Source organism: Macrotis lagotis, chromosome 1 (assembly GCF_037893015.1).
Source record: "Macrotis lagotis isolate mMagLag1 chromosome 1, bilby.v1.9.chrom.fasta, whole genome shotgun sequence".
Lineage (NCBI taxonomy): Eukaryota > Metazoa > Chordata > Mammalia > Peramelemorphia > Peramelidae > Macrotis > Macrotis lagotis.
In genome coordinates, this window is record NC_133658.1 from 645,421,483 (window position 1) to 645,433,712 (window position 12,230).

The following is a 12,230-nucleotide window of genomic DNA, read 5'->3' on the forward strand; positions in this document are numbered from 1 at the left end:
CACAGACTGATGGATAAAGATCTGCTTCTGGATTTAGGATAACTTGATTTCAATTTTGCTCCTAATCCATCCTGGATGTGTTACCTTGTGCAAGTCACTTAATTTCTCAGTGTCCAGACAGCTCTCTAGGACAGTAAATTGCAGGACCTCCTTTTGCTGGTAAAATCATAGGTCAAGTCCTCCCATGCCCTTTCTCTGAGAGAGGGGCCTTTCCATAAGCACATTAAACTATGTCCAATTCAACTTTGTATCTTTCTTCCCCAATGCCCAGAAGAGGCTTCTGTGCACCTTAAGCATATTTAGGATTAAAGCATCTTAGATTTAGAGCTGGAAGGGACCTGAAAATCATGAAGTTCAATCTCCTCATGTTATAAAAGGAGAAATCTAAGGCCCAAAGAAGCCAGTAACTTGCCCAGAGTGGCTTAGTCAGTAAAGGTTCAAGGCAGGATTTGAATGGACTCTTAAGTGTTAACTGCATATAAGTTGAATGAGGGTATATTGAATAACTATTATCTATAAGGTACAACATTCTGCAGATGATACCAAGATAGACAAATAAAATAAATCTTCTATGACTCATGGATCTTTTAGTCCAAAGGAGAAGTGACTGCCCTAATACAGATTAGAAGGTAATAAATGGGGGGCAGCTAGGTGGCGCAGTGGATAGATCACCCTGAAGTCAGGAGGACCTGAATTCAAATTTAACCTCAATTGATAATTGCCTAGCTGTGTGACCTTGGGCAAATCTCTTAACCCTATTGCCATAAATGAATGAATGAATGAATGAATGAATACACAAATAAATAAATAAATGAAAGAAGGTAATCAATGCATCTGAAGAAAAACAGAGTTCTTCCAATAGGGACTCAAGGATCTCCATGTCTTGGTTGCCTTCACCTCATATCTATGATTGCAGTTTCTTCTGGGGCCAGGATACTGGAACTAATAGCTCCTCAGAGGAAAACAGGGAAAGGATACAGGTTAGCTCCCCATTGCTACAATGTTCTTTTCAAAGAATATTATATAGATGGATGAGAAGGAGGTTGAGTCTTCTGCATTATCTTTGCCCAGATGGCAGTAAAGCCAGGCTAGAATTTTAACTCTTCTTATTCATAGACAAGTCAAATTTCTTTTGCTGCTCTAATCTGGGCTGTATTTTTTCTATTTATTTTTTATAGCTGATTTCATGTGTATATTTTACATTATGGATTAAGCAGTCTTTTATAAAATAGCCTGAGGTCTTAACTACCATAATTCTATGAGAAGTATTTTCTCTTCCAAACACCATGTTATAAATGAATTTTTGTAATAATATACTTTTTTAGATAGGGATTTCTTAAATCTCCAAAAGATAACCTATGTTTGTTTCTGTAGGAGATGAAAAGAAGGATAAATTATAGCTCCTGCCCTCAAGGAGTTTATAGGTTAGTTAGGGAGACAAGACAGAGACACATGAAAGGTTAAATGCCAGTCTAAGAAAGCAATTCCAGAAATTCTACAGGGAGGACAAATTATTGGCACAGCAATAAATGATATGAGTTTCTTGACAAGAAGATTCATGGCTCAGGTTTTCCTATAAGGAAAGAGTCACTGAATTTCGGAATGAGAGAGGTCCTCAGAATACATGTAGTACAACCTTTACCTGAACAAGAATATACACTATAACATACCTAAAAATGGTCATCCAGTATTTGATTAAATGCCTGCATGAGGGGAACCTACTATATTCTGAAGCAGCCCATTACACATTCAGTCAGTGTTAAATACTAGGGAGTTTTTCCCCTTAATAAAATCATGACAGCTAGCATTTTATAGTGTTTTAGGATTTGCAAACATCTCATTTTATACTCACAACAATTCTGGGAGCTAGGTATTTTTTGTTCATCAAAATTAGGTCTTCATCTATTCTCTAAGACATGAAATTGTTATTAAGGAAAATTTAGAATTGATAAATTACTCAATTTATAGCAGAAAGAGACATTCATAATGTCTAAATAGTTGGACTTACTCAACATCTTTCCTCTGTACCAGATTAGTTTTAGGGAATAGTCATCCACAATCTCCATCTAACTTGGATATCTAGGGTATAGTTCCACAATGACAGCATTTCTGTTTTTCTTTTTTATTCTCACTCTAATCCACCATACTTTCATCAAGAAGTTAGTATATTTCTATAATTTTTGTTGAAATGCACTGTTACCTGTTCTGTGGGATCTGCTAATTTTTTTAAACAAGGTATACTTTTTAAAGAGAAAGCTTTGTGCAATGCTTAATCCAGTGAATCAATTGATGTGGTGAATTTTCAGACAACAGTGGAAGAGATATTTGGAGCTAAAGAAAAGGCCTTTTTTTTGTCTATCAAAGTAATATCATTATGGAAAGTATAGTATAGAATACTTGGTCATTTGGAAATTAAAATACAATGCCTTTCCAAAACAGTTTAGAAACATGAATATGGATGTGATGTCTTGGGTACAGTTATGTATTCTGCCTTTGTGTAAGGTTCAGTCTATTGGACATTTACATTACCTGCCCTATGTTGATTTTTTTTCCTTTTTTATATATGCCTTTATAAATAAACATGCCTTTTTAAAACATAATCTCATCATTTTAGACTTTCCAAAACCATGATGTGTGCCTAGATTTCCTCTGCATTTTTCTATTAATCCATTCTTCCCCATCTAGTATCCACCAACAAGCACCTCCATTAATAGAGTGCTTTGCACACAGAAAGACTTGATCAGTATAGTTGAATGACTTGTTGACAAAGTCTCAAATACCTGTAAATACCTGTACCAAATAAATTTCAGTAGTTCTGACCTAAGATAAATAAAAATCTTCCTTCACTGACCTAGGTATCCCTTCACCCAGAAATTCACTGGATATTCTCATTTTCCTAAATGTATAAAGAAATTAGTACACTAGGGTTAATTGAATATAAAAGGAAGTGCTGGTTTGTGCCCTTAGATAGTCAAGAGACCAGGGAAGAAATAAATCCTAGAGATGAAAATGAAGGCCTTTACAGGCAACTCTCACACTCTTAACTTTGCTGGTTCTAAAGTTCACTAGTAAGGAACTTAGAGAAATCAATATGGTAGTCTCATGGAACTTTAAGGTTGAATTTGTTTTCTTTCACTGATAAACATTCTCTTATTCCCTTATTTCCTCTCTTTTCTATTCTCCTATTCTCTCTCTCTCTCTCTCTCTCTCTCTCTCTCTCTCTCTCTCTCTCTCTCTCTCTCTCTCTCTTCCTCCTCCTCTTCCTCTGCTCTGTCTCCTCCTCCTCCTTCCCTCCTATTATTTCTATTTCTTCTCTTTTTATTTTCTTCCTTCCCACTTCTCTATCTCTCTTTCTTTTACTTTTCAACTTTCCTTTCTTTCATCTATTCTTCTTTCTTCCATCCCTTACTTTTCTCTAATCATTTTCTCTTTCTGCTCTATTTTTTTCTTTTCTCTTCATCCCTTCTTTTCTTTTCTTCCTCCATCCTCTGACTTTCGACTCCTTCCCCACATCCCCAGCTCTCCTCAGCCTTGCTATTTGATGCTGTCTACACTGTTGTGACTGCAGTTCAAGAGCTGAACCGAAGTCAGGAGATTGGTGTGAAGCCCCTATCTTGTGGTTCAGCACAGATCTGGCAGCATGGTACCAGCCTTATGAACTACCTGAGAATGGTGAGAAGGGACTGAAGGGCCAGCTAGCAAGTCTGATGATTATTTATATCCCTGGACCTAACTAGATATGGGGGGAGAGGGACTGTCATAATGTCATTCATTATTATGATAGTGGTATACACTATAGAACAATATGTATCTCTCAGTAAATAATAACCAACTAGTGATAATAATAATGATTAGTAATAATAACTAGTATTCATTTATGCATTTTATATATGTTGTCTCTTTTGAGATATAAAATATCAGCTCAATAAAATTAGTCTCTAAAACATATTAGGCCTATCCTCCAATATTAGTATTATAACTTCCACTCAGATTCAATACCTAAATCTAAATACTCTGAGTAGAACTGGAACCAAAAAAAAGAATGGTTGAAGCAAAAATGAGAAAGGACACTATATTACCCAGTTCAGCACATATCCTAGTCTTCTGACTTTACTGGCTCAAACATCCATTGAATTTCCTCTTGTGCTTCTGAGTATTCCAAGGTTACAAATGATAACCAAGAACATTTATAGCTCCCAAGAAAGTTCCCAGGAGTCTAGGGAAAACTGAAGAAATGAATCTATATGTACATACATGCACACACATAGGCTTAATCCTATGTAAGAATGTTAACAAAAGGTTGGATATATGTATGCATATACATATTTGTACATATAATTTGTTATATACATGTATGCACTCCATGTATTTATGTGCATGTACTCACACATTCGCATATAAAAATGTGAAATGTTTATAAAAGATTGGAGATACATGTATCTTTATATATGCATGTCATATGCATAAATATACATGTTGTTAGATGTATATACATATGTGGTAATACATTTAGACATATGTGTATCTCCAACCTTTTGTTACCATTATTACATGGCCCAAAACTTCATTTTCTTTAGGGTGAATCTGATTTTTGTACATATTAGAGGCATGTGGTCCTGTGATTTTTTTTTATAGAGTTACTAAAAAAAATAGATGACTTTGCAAAGAGATGGCATGGAGGAAAGGAGAGGTATTCTGGATAAGTCATCTAAACAAATATTAAAGTTGAATAAGGTGGGTCTAGGATTGCAGAGAACAAAGGTTAGAATTCCAGTCTTCCTTCAGTTTGAAAATGGACAAGGAATATGAGTTTAAGTATAGGTAGAGAGATCTGCCACTTAAATCATTCATGTTTCCCCTCAAATGGATGAAAAATGAATAGCACCCATTTGCAGCATCACCAAACTCTTAAATGAAGACAGGAAGATGGATCTTGACAGCTTTAACCTCTCCAGTATTCGTTAAATACAACATTTATTCAACATTTATTAAGTACTTATTATCTGCTGGCCACTGGGAAGGCTCAAGGCTTAGATACAAGATCTTTGCTACAAAGATGAATTAATGTAAAATATCACATGATAAATTAATTTGGTGCAAAACAATGTGCTTTGTGAAGTCTAAGGAGAGAGGAGCAAGGAAGATTGTTACTTCCTAGAGAGATAAAGGAAGACTTCAAAGAGATGTCATCATTTAAGTTTGTCTTGAAAGAATGGACAGGAATATATTAGAGGAAAGCAGGAATGGGTTGGGGACATGGGAAAAGGGAAGTCATTCTCTCTGTCTTAGTATATGCAATGGAAACACTAAGCCACTTTGGTGCTGTAACTCACTCTCTCTTGGACAGGTAGAATTGGAAGGTCTCACCGGCCACATCGAATTCAACAGCAAAGGTCAGAGGTCCAACTATGCCCTTAAGATCCTGCAGTTCACAAGGAATGGCTTCCGGCAGGTAAGTTCAGTGCCAAGATGCTTTAACTCAAAACTTACACTCTGTGGCTACCACCTCCCCACCACTAGGTTACATCATTTGACTCTGTCCTCTCAACTTTCCACATCAATAGTTTGTATGTCACATTATATTTCAGTCAGTTATCTTTTCTCTTCTTCCTAACTATCAGACAGTGAGCATGAGCTCAGAGATTGCAAAATTATTTTAAGAGCAATATCGATAAAATTATATCATAAAGAAAGAACATCATCATCTCAAAAATCAGAAAGCTAAGGTTTTTATTTCTATAACTACCTTTCTGACCTTGGTTAAGTAGATGTGTGACCTTTGGCAAGTTATTTAACCTATTTGCCTCATTTCCCTTCTAAGATTTTAGAATTCTTGGTAGAATCATAAAATCATGTATATCACATATATGTTACATATGTTGTATATGTGTATATATCTGTGTGCATATACATATAGCTATATTTGTGTGTATATATGCAAACACACAAATAAATATAATGTATGAAATCCAAACCCTTCAAAGATGAGGAAATTGAGACCCAGAAAAGTTAAATGATTTAGTTAAGGACATACAGCTAGTAAATGATAAATGGTAGAATCAACATCCTTTTATTCCAAATCTGGTTCTTTTCACTTTATCACACTATGTGCCTAATAAATACTTCTAGAATTTAACTTAAATTTTTAGGTTGGATAAAAGTCAGGCCTGGAAACACTTGAGTCCTCTCTTCTTTAGGTCTATTGTCATTGATTTTGCTGTCCCAACCCTTCTTTGCCAAGAGGGCTAATTGTAATAGTACTTTGGAGCTGATGTATAACATTAAAGACATTCAGACAGCTGATATACTTTTTCCTTAGTAAGAAAAGATTGGAGGTGAGTTCCACTTTGTGAAGTTATAGGGAGGCAGATTTTTTGCTCTACCTAAAGAACTTTGCAGGCAGGTAATGTAGTGGATGCATTACCAGGCCTAGGGTTAGAAAGATCTGAATTCAAATCCACTTTCACATTCTTATTCATTGTATGATCCTGGGCAATCCTTTAATTCTGATTGCGTCAGTTTCCTCATCTGTAAAATGAGACAGAGAAGGGAAATCAGACTACTCCAAGAAAACTCTAAATGGGGTTGAAGAGTCAGAATAACTAAATAAAGAAACAATAACAGCAGCAACAAAGCTATGTAACAGGAGAATGGAGTGTTTCATTAAATAGTGGGTTCCTTCTCCATAAAGCAGAAACAAAATGAACCTTTGTCAAAACATTATAAAGGGAATTCATACTTAATATTGGATATTGTGAAAGGAAATCCAGGTCAGCAGCCTTCACACCTACTCCAAGCCTGTATGTATCACTCCAACCCTTGAAATGATGATAATAAATAATAGCCAGCATTTATTTTGTGCTTTAAGATTCACAAACCCCTTCACAAATATTTTCTTATTTTATTCTCACAAAAATCCTCAGAGGTGAATGCTATTATTATGCCTATTTGACAAATATGGAAATTGAGGCAAACAGGTTAAGTAACTTGCCAAAGGTCACACAGCTAGTAGATTTACAAGGCAATCTGATCTTCCTGCTTCCAGGTCTAGACCTCTATCCACTGTACCATCTAGCTACCTCAGGTGAGACAGCTTACAACATAAATTCAATCTAGGCTGCAGTCCATCAGACACATGGAAACCAACAAGGTATAAACAGATAGAAATTCAGTCTTGGAACCCTGAAGACAAAGGTTCAAGTCCTGACTCCCGAATAAATTGTTGTGGGTTCCTGGGGAAGTCACAAAACCTCTAGGTACTTTTGGCAACTCTCTGAGATGATAAGTTGAAAAGAAGGTGTCTACCTGCATTGGTAGAAGGAATTTCCTTATCAAAGAGGCCCCTGTGTTAATATAAGTGACATGACAGGTCTCTATCCCTATTTAGATACATACATACACATGGGAAATATGTATATTCATGAAATAGAATGGAACCAGAGCAGGAAGATTTTGAACAATGTATCCAAAACAACTTAGAAACATGTAGAGACTTTCAGCTCCTCTCCCTGCATCCTTTAATAAAGGCTATGCTAATAAACTAGCCAAGGATCTGCCCCATTGTACCGGATGATGGAAATCTTTGGAAACCAGTACTAAGACAATTCAGGCACCTAGATGGTGCTGTGGAGAGAATGCCAGGCCTGGAGGCAAGAAGACCCATCATCCCTAAGTTTACATCTGGCCCTGGATACTTACTAGCTGTGACCCTGGGCAAGTCATTTAACCTTGTTTGCCTCGTTTCTTATTTAAAAAAGTTGAAGAAGGAAATGGCAAACCCCTCCAGAATCTTTGCCAACAAAATCCCAAATGAAAAAAAAAAAGAAAGAAAAGAAAGAAAACCCCAAATGGGGTCATGAAAGATCAGGTCCTACTGAAACAACTGAGACAATTAGTGGCTACAAGGAGATTCTTGCAGAGTCATAGGCATTATGCCAGACTTCTAAAATCCTTTCCAAATCTAAGGTTTTATGATTTTATGATTAGCTTTCTCACTTCTGTCTCTCTGAATAATCAATAAGTGACAGGGATCAAGGTAGACAGCTGCCAGAAATCAAATAATTCCATTCAATCAATTTAATTTAATGAATATTTATCAAGGTTTTACTATCTGCAAAGACTCATAGATAAGCTAAAAGTCCTTGCCCTTAGGAGCTTACAGTCTAGGAAGGAAAAGTGGGGACAAGTTCTCAATTGTTCAATATAGGGGCTAGCTAGAGACAACTCAAACTATTTCATCCAGATTGCTGAATTTTCAGCAAAAGTATTTATACTTTGGAAATTGGTAAACCACCAACGAGGGCTGGATTTACTATTTTGTTATTGTCTAGACCTAGGAAAGTGATGGAAAAATGTAAATAATGCAAATTAAACTTTAAAATATGTCATTATTTTCAGAAGACTGGTTGTTAAACATTTACCCACATAACATTATTACAAGATCTAGAAAGGAGAGATAGGAGGTACAACTTCCTGCCTAACAGAAAATTAAACAATAGAACCTGTGGTGTCTCTTTCCTTCATGATCACTTAAGAATTCACCTTCTATACAATTTTTTTCCTGAATGTCTTTGATGCATTGGGTTTGACCTTGTTTGAGAGGACCTGCGGAAGTTGATTACTGTTAGGAAGACCATGGATTCGACTACCAGTTATCCCTTCTTCATGAGGGTTAGAAACTTGATGGTCCCACTGAAAAATTTAAGTAAAAATTTTGCTCCACCTTAAGTATCAGAGAAAAATTATGAACTTTTTTCTTTTTTCTTTTTTCTTTTATGGGAGTGTTTACAGTATTAAAAATAAAATATATTGATATTATACACTATTATAGAGATATTTTATGCATTTCTGAGTCTCTAAATTTTCTGAGTCATCTGCTAGCCTTCACAAGTTATCTGGGGCTTCTGCAAAACTCCCTTAAAATTCGCATTTAATTTCTTAATTGTATTGGGGAAAGTTGTGATGTGCAAAGGATAGCTGCATATTGTATAAAAAAGTAAGGAAACACTTCTGGGGAAGCAGCATGGTATGTCATGAAAAATACCCTGAGCTAAGAATTGGAAGATCCAGCCTTAACTTCCTTTTGTGTTGGAATGAAACAGCTCTCCACCCTGATTCAGTTTCTTCCCCTGTAAAATTGGAGAATTGGACTGGGTAATCTTTAAAATTCCTTCTAACACTCATAATGCTTTTTTTTTACTCTATAATTTTGTTTGAGTTGGGTTTTTTCATTCCATCACCTTCTAACGTACTTTTCCTATGATCATCAGCATACATTTGTGAAGTGAATGGTCAAAGTTCAGCATTACTCTTTGGGGAAGTGCCTCATGTAATCTTGACCTCACTATGCTCTGGCCCAATGAACATAGTATAGCTGTAAGACAGAGTTGATCAGCCTTTACTGAGTCTCCATAGAGTATAGTTTTACACTGTGGGTTTGGGATACAAAGAAAAGGGCAGGCATATTTCCTTCCTGTATGTAGAGAGACCTTCTAAACCAAGAATTAAAACACAGGTAATAAAAAAGGAGTTCATTATAATGAAGGGATTTTGTTCAAGTGTTTGTGTGTGTGTGTGTGTGTGTGTGTGTGTGTGTGTGTGTGTGTGTACATGAATGAGTATATAAATATAAATATATATATATGTGTGTGTGTGTGAATGAGTATTTATATGTGTGAATGAGGAAGGCAAAAGTTGTGAATAGAACTGAAGTTTAAAGTCAGGAGGACCTCGCTTCAAGCCTGTCTCTGATACCCATAGACTGGGTAGCCCTAAACAAGTCCCTTAACCTCTCAGTGATTCAGGCCTCTCATATCCTAAGTTGTGAAGTAAGTAGCAATGTACTTTGGAAGAAGGAGTTTCTGCACTGAGATTTCCAGCACCAATAAAATAAAAAATGTAGTCCAAAATATGTATATCGCTATAAATGGCAATAGACAAGGATAGAATCTGGTCTCCAAACCATGGGTTTGTATCCTGGTCTTAGGTATGTTGGTTATGTGACCCTGGGTAAGTACTATAAGACTATAAGTTGCAGAGAAAGTGTCTATTTATATGGCAGAGGGACTATGTTTATACACACACACACACACACACACACACACACACACACACACACACACAGAGGAGAAACGAATGAGTGGATGGATGGATGGATGAATGGACTGTTAGATAAATGGATATATATATATATATATATATATATGCATAGCTACATACAAACATAAATGGATATATAGATAGACAAATAAATATAGTTCAGAGTCCTTAATAAAATAAAGATCCAGCCTCTATTGCTATGTAGAAATAAACATGAATGTAGAAAATATGTGTATAAGCTCCTTGAGAATAGAGTGTTGGGATTTTTAATTTCTTTTTTAAACTTTTTATCTGGGGCAGCTAGGTGGTGCAGTGGATAGGGCACTGGCCCTAGAGTCAGGAGTACCTGAGTTCAAATCCAGCCTCAGACACTTAATAATTACCTAGCTGTGTGGCCTTGGGCAAGCCACTTAACCCCATTGACTTGCAAAAACTAAAAAAAGCCAAACAAAATCCTAAAAAAAAACCCCCAAAAACAAACCCCTTTTTATCTATACTGCTATAGTCAGTGTTTAATAAATGCTTATTGATAGGGACAATTATTATTACAGAAGAGGATTGTGGGAGAAATGACAGGGAGTTTTCTGATAATCAGGGGGGATGTGTGGAATTCATTAGAGAAAATACCTTGGAAGAGGTGACCTTAGCTGCCGTTTTAAAGAAAAGGAGTCTGACTTGAACACTTCCTGAAGGTCATTGGTGAACTCTTCATAGTTATAGCAAAGATTATCTTGGAATCCTCCTGACCATCACTCTTGTCTAATTGGGCCACTTGGGAGAAGTCCTAGTGCAATTCCAGAATTGAGTTTTGTTTTACTTTTTCTCTGTGACTTTGTTCTCTTTTTGTTCAACTTGATTGGTCCCAGTGCATATCTATGCAGAAGTCTTTACGGGAATCAGGTCTTCTAACTTCAGCCTATTGCCAGAAGGGACCCCACCCAAATTAGAGATCAACCCAACCCAGGCCTTCAGAGCCCATGCCTTTAAATGTTCACTAGAAACCTCAAGTTTGACCCTAAAGCTACTCCCAGAGAACTGGGATTCTTAACCTGCAGTCTAGGAACTTGTTTTTTTTTTTTTTATCACATAACTATATTTCAATATGATTGGTTTCCTTTGTAATTCTATGTATTTTATTTTAGTCATTTAAAAATATTTATTCTGAAGGTTCATAGATTTCATCAAATTACCAGAAGATTCTTGTTCGTTCTCTCGTTCTCTCTCTCTCTCTCTCTCTCTCTCTCTCTCTCTCTCTCTCTCTCTCTCTCTCTCCCTCTCTCCCTCCCTCTCTCCCTCCCCCATCTAATCTCTCTTGTTTCTGTCTCTGCCTCTCCTTGTTCTTTCTTCTCCTCTCTCTGTCTCTGTCCCTATCTGTCTCTCTTTGACTCTGTCTCTCTTTTTGTCTCTTTCCCTGTACAGTATCTCTCCTCTCTATCTCTCTTTTCTCTTCTCTCTGTCTCTCTCTCTCTATCTCTGGTTTTCTCTGGTTCTTTTTAGCCCTGTCTGTTTCTATTCTTGTCTCTCTCTTTTCTCTTTTTGTCTGTCTCTATTTTCTTTCTGTGTCTCTCTCTTTCTGTCTCTCTTCCTATCTTGTCTCTCTAAGCTCCCTCTGTCTCTGTCTCTTTCTGTAAAATACACACACACACACACACACACACACAACACAGATGGATGTGCATGTGCACATACACATACACACATACATGCATATGAGCACAAACATTGGGAAGTCAGACATGGTAGCATATGACTATAGTAGTCCTATCTACAGGGAGACTAAAGCTTAGTCTGGTGAGATTGTTTCATTCAGCAGTTTTGAAATACTAGTCTCACTCCAGAATGGTGACTACTATGCAGTGACCAGTCTGCCTAATGAGGGGTGAATGACCCAGGTTAGAAATGAAATGGGTCAAAGTTCCCATGTTGATCAGTGATCACTGAACTCCTAATCTGAATGAGAGAGGGAGATTCCTTCAGAGAGAGAGAGAGAGAGAGAGAGAGAGAAGAGATGAATGGATGGATGGATAGATAGATGGACTATTAGATAGATGGATAGATAGATATATACATAGCTACATACAAACATAAATGGATATATAGATAGACAAATAAATATAGTTCAGAGTCCTGAA

The 12,230-nt window shown here is 36.5% G+C and overlaps 1 protein-coding gene across 8 annotated transcripts in view; it reads left to right on the plus strand.

The window, feature by feature from the left end:
- Positions 1-12,230, plus strand: part of GRIK4 (glutamate ionotropic receptor kainate type subunit 4) — a 685,181-nt gene that overhangs the window by 481,324 nt on the left and 191,627 nt on the right. For 6 of the 8 annotated variants that reach the window (XM_074215289.1, XM_074215285.1, XM_074215288.1 and 3 more), the window contains 2 exons: positions 3,520-3,672; positions 5,348-5,452. In XM_074215289.1, the coding sequence (XP_074071390.1) occupies positions 3,520-3,672; positions 5,348-5,452 (258 nt within the window). The remainder of the gene's footprint in view (positions 1-3,519; positions 3,673-5,347; positions 5,453-12,230) is intronic. The other 2 variants (XM_074215292.1, XM_074215290.1) reach the window with 2 other exon arrangements.